Genomic DNA, 16,489 nt, shown 5'->3' with positions numbered 1-16,489 from the left:
TGCTGGCGTGTTGAAAACTCGTGCAGATTTCCTGCTGCCTGCTCTTCGCCACATCAGAGGAGCGAGCGGTTCAGTTCTGTTCACAGAAAGAAGGAACAATTTGGCCATAAGAGGATCAATTGCTGCCCGGTATTGCTCCACCGGTTGAAATGCTGGCTTTTTCACAGCACGCTGGTAACCTTGTGCTGGCTGAACTGCCGGTGGGTGTTGGGCAATGGGGCTGGAGCCGTTAGCAGCCTTTGTTCCTCGCTGTTGCTTCACACAGAAAATGAGCTGGCGAAGTGAAAGCATTTGAGGGGTGGGAGCTACGGGTCTGGCACTATGCAAAAGGCCAGGCACAGTCTCCGACTGCCACCATGTCAGCCAGAAAGAGGGACTGAGCTGGAGTGTTTTCACCTGAACCCCCTGTCAGTAGCTCTGCCTTTGCTGCTGGGTACCATGAGAGCAGGCGCCTATGGAGCCTGAGCTCCAGCAGCTCTCAGGCTGGCTTATGGTGTTGTGCAATGTCAGCTGGGCCATTTTCACGTGTCCTGCCCTAATTAAGGTCCCTGCTTTTCCCCATCCATTCTGACATCATGTCCTTGAGCTTGTGATCCTATGACTTGAAGGAAAATGTACCCTGTTAAACTGTGTTTGGCTCTAATTTATCTGATGGGATATAGGGAAGTGGTTGGGCTTCGTCCTTGTAATGTTTAGCTTCAAATTCTGTGCTGTGCACACACGAAGCTGCCATTGCCAAGTCATTGGTAAGTGCCAAGGAAGAAGCCCTGAGGCTTTCAAGAGAGAATGACCTGAAGCTTCTCTTTCTGGTCCTGGTGCTGTAGAGGAAAGGGAAGCTGTACTGGGATGGGAAATGGCCACAGGTTTGTCTTGCTGCTCAGACTTTGCGTGGCCTCGATGTCCCCCAGTAGCTGCTTTTTCAGTTGTGCTTACCTTCGGCTCTGCCTTGCATGCAGGTATCAACACATCCCTTCCACGCATGTTTCATTTAGTGCAATAGGATTAAGTCTTTTAATCTGTCCGTCCTGTATATTTGATCTCACAGTTTAGCATGCTTAGTAATATGGAAAGTACTCTACTGCAGGGAATGTGAGCCTTAAATGTAACCTTGGCCGCGCCTGCGAATTGGTAGTCCTGTAATTCCCACAGGTTTTCACCTGTTTTCATGTGCCTTTGTCCTTCTGGTGCGTTGAAAAGAGTGTCTTTGGATTTTTTTGCAGTGGCTGAGATATGACCTGGGGCTGGAAATACCCAGGATTTCAGTGTGGTGCTGGGCACTGAAGAGCCGCTTGTTTGCTGGAGTCACTTGTTTTACTTGGAGTGGAAAAAAAGCCCAGGAGGATTTCAGACAAAATGCTTTTAACCCTCTCCTCCAAGTGGTTGGATGTCATTAGCGAGTTGATGCGTAGGATGTGTGTAGTGGTTTGGGGGAGGTGCAGATACCAATTAAACAGCAGCAGAACTGCCTTCTGGCTTGTGTGATGAGTGAAGCCGTCTCTGGAGAGCTCGGGGAAGGGAACAGAGTGAGTCGGTGGCCAAAACCCTGTAGCAGCCTTGGTGCGGGTGGGTGCTGCCATACGCGTTTGGAGCCGAATATCCATTCGGGCTCTTTGAGGACTCTCGGTGATCACCCTGATGCTGTTGTCTTGGTACATGCACCTGGAGGTGGTTTGTTTCCTCTGCTGTGTTTGTCAGAGACACATTTCCACCATCACCTTTCCAAATGGATTCTCCTCTCTTGGGAAGCTCCAGCTCTGCTTCCCACTGTTGGAAACTGGGCGGTGTGACAGCTTCGCTCTAGAGGAAGTCATGACTTTCTCATGTGCCAAACTTACTTCTTTTGGCCAAAATTCTGAAAGGAAAGAAATCCGGATGCATGTAGGAGATCAAAAAGTCACGGCAGTAAAAGCTCACCCCCAAATTTGCTTTGTTATTGTAACATTACGGAGCTGTGCTGTGGTTTCTCCTTCCAGCCTTGCTCTCTTTCCTACCGGAGAACTAGCTGAGAAGGGAGATGTGCTCTCCTGCTCTCTTTGGTTTATGTAAATATCGGTGAATTTTCACATTTGAAGTGATGATGAAATTTTAGTCTCGTACTCTCACTTAACTGTCCCTCTTCAAAACTGCCAGGAAAGTTCCGGTGGTGGTTTCCATTAAAAGTTGCAGATGTGTAGTTAAGATTTGCTGAAACTGGGTGAGTATTTCTCCACTTAGATTCTGTTGTAAACTGCATCTAAAATCTGTTGAAACAAAGCCCACTGGGAAGCGTGCGTGTTGGTACTGCAGCTCCTAGATGGAGATGACAGCGTACCCTGCCGCGTAGAAGCTGTTTGTTGTACGCAGACAGGCCAAGATGTGAGATTTAAAGGGAGTTTTGTGGGTACAGCTGTTACAAAACACTTATTACTCCCATAAAAGTTGCTCGATACACAAATGCAGCTGCAAAATAAACAAGTTCCCTCTATGAACGTGTCCATCAATCTGGAAGGTGCTTGTAGGTGAGCATGCTACCTGTTCAAGGAGATCTTTTTATGCTGCAACATAATGCTTTCAACAGGCTTCCACCGAGTTTAGTTTTCAAGATTTGTTGGGTATTTGTGCAAGGAAACGCACTGGGAAACTGTATTCTTTTTCGTGTACTTGAAAGGAATTTTCTGGAAAGAGCTGCCTGCAGTTGGAGTGGGGAAAAGCACCTCCAGCAGGCACCAAATTCTTCTTTGCAATGTCTATACTGCATGTCTTCACCTGTTTGCTCTAATTGGACACACAATTGTTGTTCCTTGATAGATTGACTGCCTGACTCAGCTCTGTCTGGTGTAAGCCTACGTTTCTGTAAGGAGAGGAGGTATGTCCTGACAGGGTGGGAAAACAGTAGGATCACGGATTGCTGCCGTGTGTATCTCTGAAAATAGCTTCGTTACCTCTACCGTTTAGTCCCGCTCTGCATGGGCTGACGCAAGATTAATGCTGGAGCTGCGAGATCCAGCCTCGCGCCGATGGCGAGAAGTCAGTCATCCCTGTGTTAACAGCATCTTGTCTGCAGGGATGTTGGTACTTCTGTCATGGAAGGAGCCTGGAGCTGGCATGCCTCGTCGGCGTAGGAATGGTGCTTACTGGTCTTCTGTGTCCAGGCTCAGCAGTCCAAGCGGCTGCGCGTTTAATGCATGTGCCCCTTAACTTCAACTTTAACCTGTGCACCGCGTCTCAAGTATCCAGATTTCCTGGAATGGTGCCTTCAAATCCCAGTAGGATCAATTTGTCTGCTCTGGCGGTTTTGTTCTTTTCGTGTTTGAAAACTGGATGCTTTGCACAGATGTTTATGATCCCAATGTTCTTTCCTTATAGGTGTTGCTTTCCTGCTCCTGGGTGTTAATTGCCAGGAAAATTTCTGCTTTGCAGCCCAGAACTAATGGCGTTTCAGCGGTGATTTTTCACATATCGTAGATGCTTTCTGGAAGGGAGAGGTATCAAAAGCAGTGTGTGGATCTCTGCTGATGCTGTAGCAGCTGGGCAGTGCTGTGTTCTTTAGCGTGTTAATTTTTGTGCATGCGGACAGTGGTCTTCCGTTTCCCCTAATCTGAGATATTTCAGCACAGCAGTGAGCACCCCCTGAGTCCCAGCAGGAGGAAATGTGGGCAGTAATATCATAGCCAGTTTAAGGTGACATAGTTAACATCACACCTTTTGCGTTGCCTGGACACAGTGTCTGTGGTTGGCGTGCTGACAGCCCTGTAAACCCACATCTGCTCTTTAATTTACCCGTAATCATTCGAGCTCTGTAATCCTTTTCAGACTCATTTTGCCATCAAGATTTATCACTGTAACTTACTGCTTGCAGTGTGAAGGATTTTTCCACGCTTCTCCTGACAGCTTTAGGAATGCACTGTGCCCTAACTTCCCTGCTTCTTTCGGTGGGAAAAGCTGGTTGAGAACTTCAGCTCTCCTGAGGTCTTGCAGGCTGTGGGATCAATGGATAGCATCCTTGCTGATTGTTCTTCTTGCATGTGTTTTTCCCCAGTCTAGAGGCCCTTGAGAAGCTTGTGTAGCATTAGCTCAGATCATTTTAAGTTCTTCCCTTTCATTTAAGCATATGAAGTTGCATTTTAGCCTTGTCAGTCAGGAAGAAAATTTTGTTCTGTTCTGAATTGTTGTTGGGTAGGCTTTTTTTTATTACAACCAAACTCAAAACAACAAATCCAACAAAACCAATCCGTACCTCTCCCCTTGCAGCCCCTTAACAGAACTCTTCTGCATCAGGTGGAAGGTAATTTGGTTGTGAAGATGCTTGGCAACGTCATGTTTGAAGTGCTAAATGTGAAATACTGTATTTTATTTTTTCCAACAGAAAAATGGAGGCAGTAATGTTAGTGGGATAGTTTTATATACAGCAAATGCTTCCTGCATAGGACTGGAATGTGAAGTGATACTTCTGCATGTGTTTAAAATGTCTGGATTCTCTGCAAAGCATTATGTAATTATCCTATATATTAAACGGCCACCCACATTTTCTATAGTATGTCTGAATTTTTTTTGTAACTGATGCTACAGATGTAAAATGACAATGCCAGACTCTTAAATATTGTGCTTTTAGAGCTAACTGCTGCAGTTAGTGGAAAATATTAACCAAGACAGAAAGTACTTTTTTTTTTTTTTTTTGGTCAGGTGTTCTACGATAAGCTGGAAGCGGCAGTGCAAACTGAGCTCCTGTTGAGCTCGGTGCTTTACAACCTCTTCAAGCCTGAGCAGAACAGATGAGGCAGATGTATAGATTGTATGTTCCTCCGTTTTTTGGGTGGGGGACCATTGACTTTGGAATTAATCTGCTGACAGAAGGAAAAGGGGGATGTGAAAAGGCGTAAGAGGATGATAGTGTGGGCAGGAATATAAGAATAAAGCAGCCAAGGAGTTTTGGGTGGGAGCGATCATCCCAACGGACTGGTGGTTGTTGTGTGTTTTTTTTTTATATATATAGCAAAGAAAAATCTGGACGAAGAAGTTGAGGAGTGTAGAAGCCAAAGCGGTGATTTTGCAGCCTCTCCGATAGCTGGAATCTAACTGGGTTGCTCTCCACGGTCTTTCCTGAAGCCTGCCAAGAGGGGCTGAGAAAAGTATTGCTTGGGATCTAGCCATGTTCCCCCCTGCCCCAGGAATACTCTGCTTTAATCTCCAGCCTTCCATCAGCAGTTTATTTTTGGAAGGGCTGTTGCATTATCTAGTGGGTGAGGCACGCAAGGAAAGGGGTCACAGCTCCGTGGTGAGCCCCCCACTGCACCGTACCCCTTCCCATCGACGAGACGGGCGTAGCGCTGCCTTTTTGATTCTTCAGGAAAAATTAAACGTGCTTTCTAGAACTCGAGTCTTGCACAAAGCATTTGAGCTGTTTGTGTTACCAGTCTATAAGCAGGAAATACCAAAAGAGGGTCGTGGTCGTGTTGCAAGAATCTGGCAGTTGTCTAGATATTAATAGCGGAGATGTGTGTATTGACTTGCTTGTGATGTCCTCTGGGCAATGGACTAGGAGTTCATCTACCTCCAGCCTTAACTGCCCTCCTGACACTGTCTCCAAGGCATTGAACGAAGTCTGTAAACATCTGGGACCAGTTCTCAGCTGCTTTGCACTTCCCTTGATCAAATTTGACCCAAGCCGCTCGTGTACCCTGGTTTCTAGCAGCTAAAGCAGCGACAGCACTAGTATCGTGCCTTTTGGGTTTAGTGTTGAGTGTATAAATACACAGGGGTAGCAATGGCCTCTGCTCTGCAGGAGTAAGAGACCGATCCCTGAAGTCTCCGGGTGCTTCTGTAATCTACACATGTCAGGCTATAAATCTGCTCTGAAGACCCATCATTTGACTTGAAAACGCAGAGTTGTTTCTTAGTTGGCTTGGCCTTTGCTGTAGCCCGCTGCCCCTGATGCTTTTGTGAGTAAAGTTACTACAGTCAGGAGGAAAGAAATGGCAAAGGAGGAAAGAAATGGCAAAGCAAGAGGACAAATATGGTCTTGTTTAAAGGAACTATTGGGTTTTATCGTGACCTAAAGCAATGTGCTTTATTCAGCAATTTTTACAACAGGAAGCTTGATTTAAAAGGCTGCAGCACTTGCTGAATCATGGAGCAAGAGAAATCTGAGCACAAGGATTAAACAGAGCAGATTTTGCAATTTTCAGAGCTTTTCTTAGGCCTTAATGTTCACTCTTAATTGCCTTAAGCAGATACATCAGTAACGTCGTTAGAATACTACCCTGGTGCAGCAAAAGGGAGGTGAAATCTAGGTAATCAGTTGAGATGTTCGCTTTCATAACGGAGACTGCTAATACAAAAGCAGACCTCCTCTTTGATGTGGAGGGGTTTTGGGGGGGATTGGGGGAGAAAAGAAAGCAAACAGCGGTGGTAATCGAATTGGCTCCAGACCTCCTCTGAGCTTTATTGGAGGCTTGTATTTACAGCATTCTCCTTCCTGTGCCGGGATCTGTTTTTCTGTTTAATCAGAAACAGCCCCAAATCACACTGTACGTGGGATAGTACTTGGCTTTGTACTCTGCTTCTCTCAGGACCGTATTTCCATTTTACAGATGGGGAAATTTGAGGTCTGGAAGTGTAGCGTTTCCCAAGGCTACGTAGCAGAGTGAGGAGTAAAGCCCTCGTGGCTTCCAGGGGTGTCATCTCTGTCCTGGCTTGCAAGTCTCGAAGAGTATCGCAGTGGTCTGGCGTTAGGATTCCCTGTGTTTTGTTCTGTCTTGTCTATTTTTGCCCGAGGCAACGTTTATACCACCCTGTTTTGAATTATTTCCCCTCTGCCTTGTAAAATCGAGGCCACCGGTCTGTGAGCAGGTATTGTTGAGAGGAAATGATTTTTTTTTTTAACCAACGCATGATCTCACAGCGCCGTAAAAAAAGCGCTCATCTCATTTCGTTTCTTGTTTGCAAGCCATTGGAAGTAATATATTCTAGGGGGAGATGCAGACCCCAAGTCTTGCTGTGAGCATCTGTGCCTTGGCACAGCAGGGGGGGGCGGGGGTTAGTGGCTTGGGGGGGAACCCCCTTCTGAATCCTCTGAAAAAGGGATTGAGCCTGGCCGGCTGCTGCGGGCTCCTGATTTCCCTGCGGTGATTTTTTTTTTTTTTGTCTCCATAAAAGCAGATTACTCGATTCTTCTCATTTTGTTTATTGTTAACTTCATATGAAGTTACTAATATTAAGAACTCTTTATTGTTCTCCGTGCTGTGAAGTGGGCTCGCGCTGGGCTGAACCGAGAGGAGTTAGATGCTATTTCGTATTTATTTGCCCGATAAAGAGTTCCTACAGCGGGGCTGGCCAAACGGGGCTCTGCATACCCGTGAGCCTGACACGTCCACGTCTTGCTGAGTTGTCCCATCGACTTCAACCTCCTGAAATTTCCCTGTCTGGTCTGAAAAGACCTGACTAACTCCTCACTTCAAAAGACCTAATTGGAATCCCACGGTACCCACCTGCTTCCCAAAGTGGTCTGAAGGGGTTTTCCTAATGTTTTAGATTAGAGCCTGGGCTTTGCTTCCAGGAGTTCTGCCACGGTTCCTACGGATAACGCCCGAGATGTCATTCAAATCAGATGCACCAGGCGCTGCAAATAGTGCTCGGAGGGAATTGCAGCGCCTTTCAGAAGTGACGTTCCCATGCTCGTGTTTTGCTAACTCCTGAGTTTCTGCGGGCCATGGTGGAGTTCTTTTCCTGTGTTTAGATCCAACATGAGAAGCTCAGGATCTTATCTTAGGCTGTCACTTTAATGCTGTGCATTGCATAAATAAAAACGGGATGAAAGACTTGGTTTCTGTTAACTCAGGAGAACTGTATGGCCTTCCTAGCAGAGCTGGGGAGGAGGAGAAGGGAAGGGATGGATATACTTCACTGCAGTCCGCAGAACTAAATATAAATAGTTCTCTTCTTGGATCCTTTTGGTCTGAACTTTTGGACAATTTGACCTTTCTTTGATAAAAGCTTTCTTTATTTGCCGGAATAAAAGGGCAAGGGGGAAGAAAGGACACAGCAGATTTTTATTTTTATTTTTTTTTATGTAGCTTAAAATCCCGGCAGTTGGTTTCCACGATACCCAGTGCTCGCTGTTGAACCAGCTCTGTCCTAGACTCCAATACTCTTCCTCCTCCGACTCCCTCAAGGAGGAGTTTACAGTGTTAACCAGAAGATTTCTGAAGCTTCTAGAAGTGTGTTTTCTCACAGGGAGACCGTGCTCCGATGGGGACGGATACCCTGGGCTCCGCTCCCAGGCTTGCTGCCGGCTAGGCAGGTTGCTCTGAGCAAGCACCTTGCTTTACGCCCATTATACCAGTAACCTTGGTTTTCCTTACTTCCTAACTTCAGCTGAAAGAAACGTTTGTGCTAAATGCTGCTGGGTTTTCATATATACACCCTGAAGCTTTTTGAGCTCAGCATCAAAACCCAGCTCTGTTTAATATGTAAAACCACTGAACTCTCTGGCTTCGGTCAGGTTAGCAGCCCGTGCGAGGCGATGCGCAGGTGCGGTGTTTAGAACTGCTCCAGACTACTCACAAGTCTTTCTGGCACTAGTTTTAACCATTAATTGCCACTTTAAATCCAGCAATAAATTATTTGGGCAACCACAGTGCACGAACCCACTGCCAAAAATAAACCAGAGCCGGAGAATTGCTCAGGTCCCCTCCGTGCTTCAGGACTGTTGCAGCTGGATGAGGTAGGGCATCTCCTGGACGCAATCCACCTGTGGTTTTTTTGGTGTCTCGTGTACCTTCTGGATGTAGTTCAAGCCATCATCTTGTGAATGATGTTAGTAGCCCTTGAAATGCTTTGCATGCCCGTATTGGTTTGCCGTTCGCTTCTGAAGTGCGGGATGGTGTGTGGGAATGCCTCTGGATAAGCCTTCTGATCCTTTGCAAATTGGATTTTGTGGCTCACTTGCCTGTCCTCTTGGATAAAGTTTCCCCTTAGCTGCCTCTCCTCTCGCGGAGCTCGTGCCTGTCTCAGGACTGCAAAGCCTTTTATAACGCTCTGCTGGATCAGCAGTCACTGGGAAGGGGGAGACTTTCCATTTCGGAGCGTGCTCCCAAATCCCTTCTGGAACGTGCTTGAGGGTGAGCGCGCTGCTCACTTCACTTCGGAATTTCCACTGGGTCTCCATGAGATGCCGGTTGGTTTGGTGCCTTTCCTGCCGCTTTTATGCGCTGTGGTGTGGAGTTTTTTCTGGCCAGGAGCCCTGTAGTAATGACTGTTATTTTAGAAAACCTAGTGACTGCTCGGGCTGCCTCTGTATTGTACAATGAGTCGTAGCGGTTACATGCTGGGGAGGAAATGAAATGATCAGGAAAAGCCTACTTTATAAAGAGTAACAGTCGACTTTATTTTAAACCAATTAAATCAGGGATTAGAGAGTGCTGTTAAGTTCTACCCCTGGTTAAAGAAAACAATGCAGGAAAATGCACTGTGTTAGCAAAAGCATGGTTGTCTTAGGCTTACAATAAATCCTGTATAATTCTTGAAAATATTAAGTTTAAAAGAGGCTGGTGTACAAGGAACGATGATGGATTGCAACGGAGCGGGCTGTCTTTCAATTTCCTTATTTTTTATAATAATATATATGGCTTTTATTAAGATTGATTTGAGTTCGCGTGCCCTTTCTAGGGGAAGGTGGTAGCACTGGTGAGGGGTGTTGGTAGGAACCAAACGCCTTGAAGAGCAAGCCCGAGAGCAGTGCCAGCTCCTTACACGTGCATTTCTCTGCTCTTTTAAATAGGACACCTTGCAGGGGTTAGAGGGAAGATTAATCCTCTACAGGGTTAATCCTTAAATCCTTGGTGTTTGACTTTTGAGAAAGGGAGGGAAGTTAGCAATATTCTCAGAAGCGCTGGGAGACCACCTACTCTTTCCTATCGACTGCCAGCAGCCGGCAGATGGAAACGATTTTTGGACAGTCAGAAGCCAGCGTGGAATCGCGCTGGTGACCCAGAGCAGGCTCTGTATCCCACGGTCTTTGACTTACGCTCGTAGTAGTAACTCTTGCCGTGGAGGGAAGAGGCTTTCCCAGACCCATCGGAATTCTTCGGAGGGGTGTGAATTAGCGGTGGGTTGATGGTTTGCTGTCTCTTGCGGTTAACTTTTAATAGACACGTGTTCCTCTGAAGATGCTTTTTGGCAAGCGCATGTATGGCTGAAAGCTGTCTAGCAGCAGGAAGATGTGGGAGCTGGGATTTAAAACCGGGATGGTCTGATGAAGCGTAGAGTCGTGAATCCCTGTACCGGCTGTGTGCTTTGTGACACTAACCCCTCTGCTCGACACAGTGCTGTGCCGTCTCTTCTCTGTATTACTGCTTTTAACCACAGCTGTCCAGCCACTGGTTGGCTTCCAGATAACCAGCTTGGTGTGAGAACTCTGCCGCAAGTTGTCCTTGCCAGCTGTCTGTCTGTTTGGTGTATGCCTAAGTGTTCCCTGTACGTTTTCTGTCTTGCAGCATCTGGAGAGGGCCAAATGTGAACTGCGTTGACAGTACTGGATACACTCCACTGCACCATGCTGCTTTGAATGGTCATAAGTGAGTCATCTTATAATGCCTTTGATCATAGGGGATACTGTGTGCTTTCTGTGTAATTAATTCACCGGTCTGATGCTGTTTCCACTGAAAACGTGGTGATGGTGCAGCACTACACCATCTTCAGGACAAGAAGTGAAGAACATCAGTGCAGCAAAGCTATAGAGGTATTGGCTGCTGCACGGTAGGATCACACATCTCCCTAAAAATTGGGCAAAACATCGAGGTTTTCAACCACCTTTTTATTTATAAGCAATTTGGATACGATATAAAACATATTAAAGGTGGCTTCTCCAGTAACGGTCCTCTGCAGTCTGTCTGGTGTCCAATGTGTTTCTGTGCCTGCACCACTTAAAATTTGCTTTTGTGCATGTTACGATTTTAAGTAACTCCAGTCTTCGGTGTGGTAAATCTTGTATTGTTCATTGCTACTTAAGATACTGAGAAACTGAATAGACTTAATCTTTATTAATCTTCATTGTGCTGGTGCAATTCACTTTTCACCAGAGTGGCTTGTGGATGACTTCAGTCCCTGTTCAGCTCCATTAGTATGAAGGTAACCTAGATCTTTCCTGAGCTCATCTCAGCAGTCTGTAATATTTTAAATTTTTTTTTTTTCCTTGGGCAGCATTTAATAGGAATGCTTTAAAATCACATTTCAAGAGGATCTCTGAAATACTCCTGTTCAGGTTAACTTTTTGTGAAATACTTACTGCGGAATGTGAGCTGTGAAACAAGAACTGAATCTTACGGACTCAAGTTTCCTTCTGTTGCAGGGATGTCGTGGAAGTTCTGCTGAGGAACGACGCGCTAACCAACGTAGCAGACTGTAAAGGCTGTTACCCTCTTCACCTGGCAGCTTGGAAAGGAGATGCAGACATAGTGAAGCTCCTCATCCATCAAGGACCTTCGCATACTAAAGTGAATGAGCAGGTCTGCGTATTTTTCTCTAATATATCGTTGAATCGCTTCCCTCGGATGGAGAGAGACTACTTCAGCTGATTCCTGACCCTTCCCAAACTAGTAGCAATGGTTACGAAGTCCTGCTTGCTAATGGGATAAGAAGGGTGCTGCCTACAGCAATACCTCCAGTTAGTGGTTGCACGAGTAAGGTGTATATATATATATATATATATGTTTATTTAGAGGTATATAAATACGAGAACCACTCAACACCTAGGAATTGGTCTCATGCTTTCGTACTGGGCTTCTAAAACTAACCCCTAGTTTTTCCTTTCAGTTGCTGGATAGCTGATGAGGTTTCTAGTTCTGTCAGAGGATACGTTGGCTCCCTTCTTTGGGAACTAATCAAAGCAGCTTTGTTTAGCCCTTGGCCACGCTCTCTTAGCTACTCTCCTGGCTTGTCTCTAGCACTTGCTCCAGTTAACCAATTTGTAAGTTGTAAGATAACTTTAACTCTGCTTGCCCCCAGATAAATCCCTAGCTTAATCTTAAAGAATTTTCTCAAGGAGGCAGGAAAAAAACATCTGGTGGATCTCTTCCCGTTGCCAGGCTGATAGGTTTGGGTCCAGGCTGCAGAGGGATTGATGTGAACGAGCTATTCTGTACAGCAGCCTCTGTGTCTGCTTTGGAGGGCTGGCTCCCGTGTAACTTCCCATGGAAGTCAGCAGCCTTACAATTCTGGGGAACTTCTGAAACACTACTGCTGGAAGACCCAAATATTTATTTTGTTTAAGAGTTCTGGATAAGGGAACTGGTTTCCTGCGTGAGGCCGGCTGAGCAGCGTTACTGAACCACGTATGAGCTGAGTGAGCTTGGGCAGACATGCAGTAATAACCAAATCAGATGGTTGAAGCTGTAGTAGCCCTTGGCAGGAATATCTAATGTCCCTGTGAATCAACTACTAAACCACTCCAGCTTTCATCTAGGAGGAGAGGATAAACCAAAATAAGTTTGCCTTGGTACCACGAGGCTAAAAATGTATGCTCGTTCAGAAGTTAACACGAGTAGGTCAGATACTCATGGCTCAAGTTTAGCAAAATCCGTCAAAGTCAAGATGAGCAGCGGGGAGCCGAGTTTCTGCTGTTTAATTTTGACTTGCCGTGTAGACTTTGTCAGAAGCTGAGGAGCAAACTCCCTTCAGAGTCAGGTTTAGGAGGCCTAATCCTGTTTCCAGCCATACTTTGAGGGGACCAGAGTGCCATGCTTAAGTGTTTTTTTTTGTTCCTCGGTATAAGATGGCTAGCTTGATGCGTCAGGCTGCTCCCAGGCTAAATGGTTGCTTCTAAAGCATCACGAAATGAAAAATATGGTGGTAATGCTGTTCACTACCACTCCTCAATGGAGCAGAAATAACTGAGAGTGGGTTTTAATGTCTTTGATAGTTTTCCAGCTTGGGGCTGTGGTTAATAATGTCTTCAGGCACAGCTGCAGGCATTCAGTCTGCTCAAATAAATTTGAGAAGTGTAGTTAGCTGTTTATAATCTATCTGATAAGAATTGACTGAGGGCTCTGAGTGTAAACTGCTCTGCCCCGAGCAGGACAGGTATAGGGGAAACCTCTGCAAAAGATTAAAAGCTTAGTGTAATCCTTCCAGGTAATGTTTCATTAATGTCTGTTTAGTAGGAACCTTTTTAAATGAGAGAAGTCAGCTGAATAGCCTGTGCTGCTTGTGTTTGGAGTCTTGTAAACGAAATGTTCAAGTTACAGGAATCGGCAGCTGGAATGGCTTCGGCTGTTAATAGCTTTGACTGGAACAAGATGCTGTGTTCTGTCATTTCCACCCCTTGGGAGTCACCCATTGCTTTGTTGCTATATCTCACCCATTTCATTATCACATTTTTTTTTTCTTTTTCCTCTTCCTTTTTGTAGAATGCTCTTGAGATCAAAGAACTCAAAAAGTACGGCCCCTTTGACCCATATATCAATGCCAAGGTGTGTACTTTGCTGTCAGCATTTCACTGCATCATTACTCCAAGCTGCACTCGCGTGCTTCCAGGTGCAATGTCATCCAGTTGCAGTAATACCCGTTCAGTTTGCAGCGGCTTGGGGAAAAGTAAAATGCGACCGTTTATTTACTGTGGGTTTCTTTCTTCAAAGCAGTTGTAGGAACATAATTTAAGGGAAGCTTTTCCTTATTTTCCTGGGGGCTCCTTCATTGCTTAGCCTTGTAGGACTCACGGTGATGGTCAGTTTGCTTGATTTGGCTGGATGACTTCCAAAAGGTAACGTTATTTCAATTAAAATGTTTCAGGTTTTGTTTCATGTGCTAATGTTGCTGATAAATGCAAAGAGAAGGAATTTTTTTTTTCCTGCTTAAACATGGATGCGTTTTCTCTGTGGGCTGTTTGGAGTGAATTTTCTTGCCTTTTCTCCAACAAAATGTGTAATGCTGTATTTGTCGTTTGAATGGACAGTTAATTCTTGTGGTGGTGGGGAGAAGGGAAGGCAGTAACGTTCATGCCTCCCTTTCCAAGTCCTTCATGTCCTGCTTATTGCATCAGTCTCTTTTTTTGATGTCAAGTCTGTTGTGTCGTCTGACCCTTCAGCCCTGGTCTTCTGTTCCTGTTTTCTTGCTTATTTTGCTCCTCTTGCTTTTAGCTGTTCTTGAGCTACAAAAAGGCATGACATCGGCACTTCCAATGCACTGAGGCTAGCAACTGAGGAAGCAGATAAGAAAGCTCCTGGTGGTGACCATTTTTCATTTTTATTTATAGCGAAGCTGCAGACTGGTGATGGCATAATAGTCTGATGATTTATCATGAGATACTTCTGCTGTAAGCCACCGCGCCACAGTTGCTTCCAGCCAATTATTTTGGATCCAGCCATCCATGGCAGATTTTTGTCTCTCAAAGTTTACTTAAAACTTTCACTCTGCTTAATCTGCAGTACCTTAAAACCACACAAAGTTCCTGAGCTTGCGAACCACTGGGAATTATGTTTGTTTTTGCAGACTTCTATTTCAGGAAATACTCTAGTGCATACCTCTTTAAGCACAAATACATTTACATGAAGCTCATCTGTATTGGTGATTTTTACAAAAATCCAGATGGGAATTTTACAACAACAAATGTCTTTTGTGGGAACATCAGAGTCTAGCAGTTCGGTTGCCTGAAAGGAGCTTTCTAAAACATTGTCAATAACAGAGTAAAATCTTACACCCTCCAGCATTAAAATGTTGGATGAAGGAGGAATATAAAGATGAAATGTGCAGTGAGCTCACTTTCTTGAGGGTTTTTTTGTTTATGAAGTATTCTAATTTAGATTTTATATTTTTGATGAGTGTGTTATTTTAAACTCTCAGTTCAGTTTTCCAGATGGCTGTAGTGCTTTCAAGAACAAGGCTAGTGTTTTTGAAATCTTTGATTTGAAGGAGAGAGATACAACTTACACACAGTCTGCTAGGTTCATCACAAATTCTGACCAGCTTTCCACCAGTTTCTGAACAGGTTCGATGAAGAGCCTGTGGAATCATACCCGCCATGCAACCCTCGATGTTTTCTCAGTAGCCTGGCTGCAGGTGGGAGAACCACAAAAAGTCCAGGTGCAAAAAGTGTAAGAGTTTTTGCTTAGTTGGTGCTTCCAGCTTCTCAGCTCCCAGGCAGCATGGGGTGTCGTACAGAAGCAGTGGAAGTGAGATGTTACATTTTGGGCTATTTAGAAGAGGGGGAAAGCACTTGGATATGGCTGGACTGCAATTTAATATCCTGTTGAGGAAGAGATAAGAAAGCCAGAAGCTTCGTACTTTCCTAAAACTTAAAGAAATAGTTAACAGCTGCTTTTTATGCCCTTTCCCTTTCAACATAGGAGGTGCCTGCAATATGTTTGTTACAGGCCCGAAGGACTCCTGAAAAATAAACGATAGAAGCAAACTTAAGAGACGGAACAGCAACTCTGCTTCAGTAACTCCTGCTATCTCCAATTTGGTTGTTTAATTTACACGAAGGAACCAACCAGTTGAGCAGAGCCAAGGCAAGAAAAAGCTGTCACATAGCTCAGGTTTATGCACTGCGCAAACTACCTTTGTCTTTTTTAATTGGAAGCAAATGAATCATGCAGATTGGGTTTAAAGTGCTATAAATCTAAATGGGCTGCTGAGAAAAGTAGAAGCCTACCATCTGGAGTCTGCAAATGAAGCTGGGCAGCAAACCCACCCGCAGAGCTCCCGAAAGCTTGTCAGACATATGGGGATCACTTTATTTTTTTTTGCAACATGTTTGGCATTGTTGGGCACCTGTAGGAAGGAAGGAAGGGGGCTTGTTCATCCTTTGCTCCTGGCGGTGCCGTGTGGGTTACCGATGGGAATCCTGTGCTGCAAAAGGAGGGAAGGAGGTGGTACAATTACCACCAGCTCCAGCCAGCTCTTCTGGCCTGCTTTCTGCCCGAGGTTGTGATGTGCCTTGGGTGTCACCTCCTGGTGAAGTCTGGATTTTGCTTAATTCTTTTTTTCCTCTTTTATTTTGCCCTAGCTTTAACTGCAATTTCGTGGAGTGCGTGCCAGCAGGACATCCCTGTTCTGTGCTTTAGTATCAAATGTGTCACTGGAGCAGCAAAATAGCAGGTTTTTACTAGGGCAAGTCTCGGTTAGACGTGCATACACTGACAAAAATCGCACAAAGGTATCCTAGAAATAGGTTGGATGGGATCCAAGGGTCATGTAGCCTCTTTTCCCCAGCCCTGAGCAGGATCAGGTCCACCTAAACCATCCCTGGCCGGTGTTTGGCTAGCAGTTTCTCACAAACCTCGGGGAGGGAGAGCTCTGTAGTCTCTCTTGGCAATTTATTCGAGCATTCAAATCTTTGCAGGTTAGAAAGTTAGAAAACTTGCCCTTATTTAAACTAAGACTCCCTGTCTTCAATCGAATCCCTCTTATGGTGTGTTAGGAACAGGGGTGCAGACAGACGTCCTTTAAGGGCTGTAGAGTCTCCGTTGTAGCATCTGATGAGGAGCGTAAGGGCTGTGGTATGTGGTATCTAGTT

General features: G+C 45.2%; 1 protein-coding gene across 8 annotated transcripts in view; it reads left to right on the top strand.

Moving 5' to 3' along the window:
- Positions 1-16,489, top strand: part of ANKS1A (ankyrin repeat and sterile alpha motif domain containing 1A) — a 112,153-nt gene that overhangs the window by 17,708 nt on the left and 77,956 nt on the right. For 5 of the 8 annotated variants that reach the window (XM_055727952.1, XM_055727948.1, XM_055727946.1 and 2 more), the window contains exons 2-4: positions 10,473-10,553; positions 11,327-11,483; positions 13,383-13,445. In XM_055727952.1, the coding sequence (XP_055583927.1) occupies positions 10,473-10,553; positions 11,327-11,483; positions 13,383-13,445 (301 nt within the window). The remainder of the gene's footprint in view (positions 1-10,472; positions 10,554-11,326; positions 11,484-13,382; positions 13,446-16,489) is intronic. The other 3 variants (XM_055727953.1, XM_055727947.1, XM_055727949.1) reach the window with 2 other exon arrangements.

The sequence above is a fragment of the Falco cherrug genome, chromosome 16 (genome assembly GCF_023634085.1).
Source record: "Falco cherrug isolate bFalChe1 chromosome 16, bFalChe1.pri, whole genome shotgun sequence".
Taxonomy (NCBI): domain Eukaryota; kingdom Metazoa; phylum Chordata; class Aves; order Falconiformes; family Falconidae; genus Falco; species Falco cherrug.
This window is presented reverse-complemented; position numbering and strand designations above follow the sequence as displayed.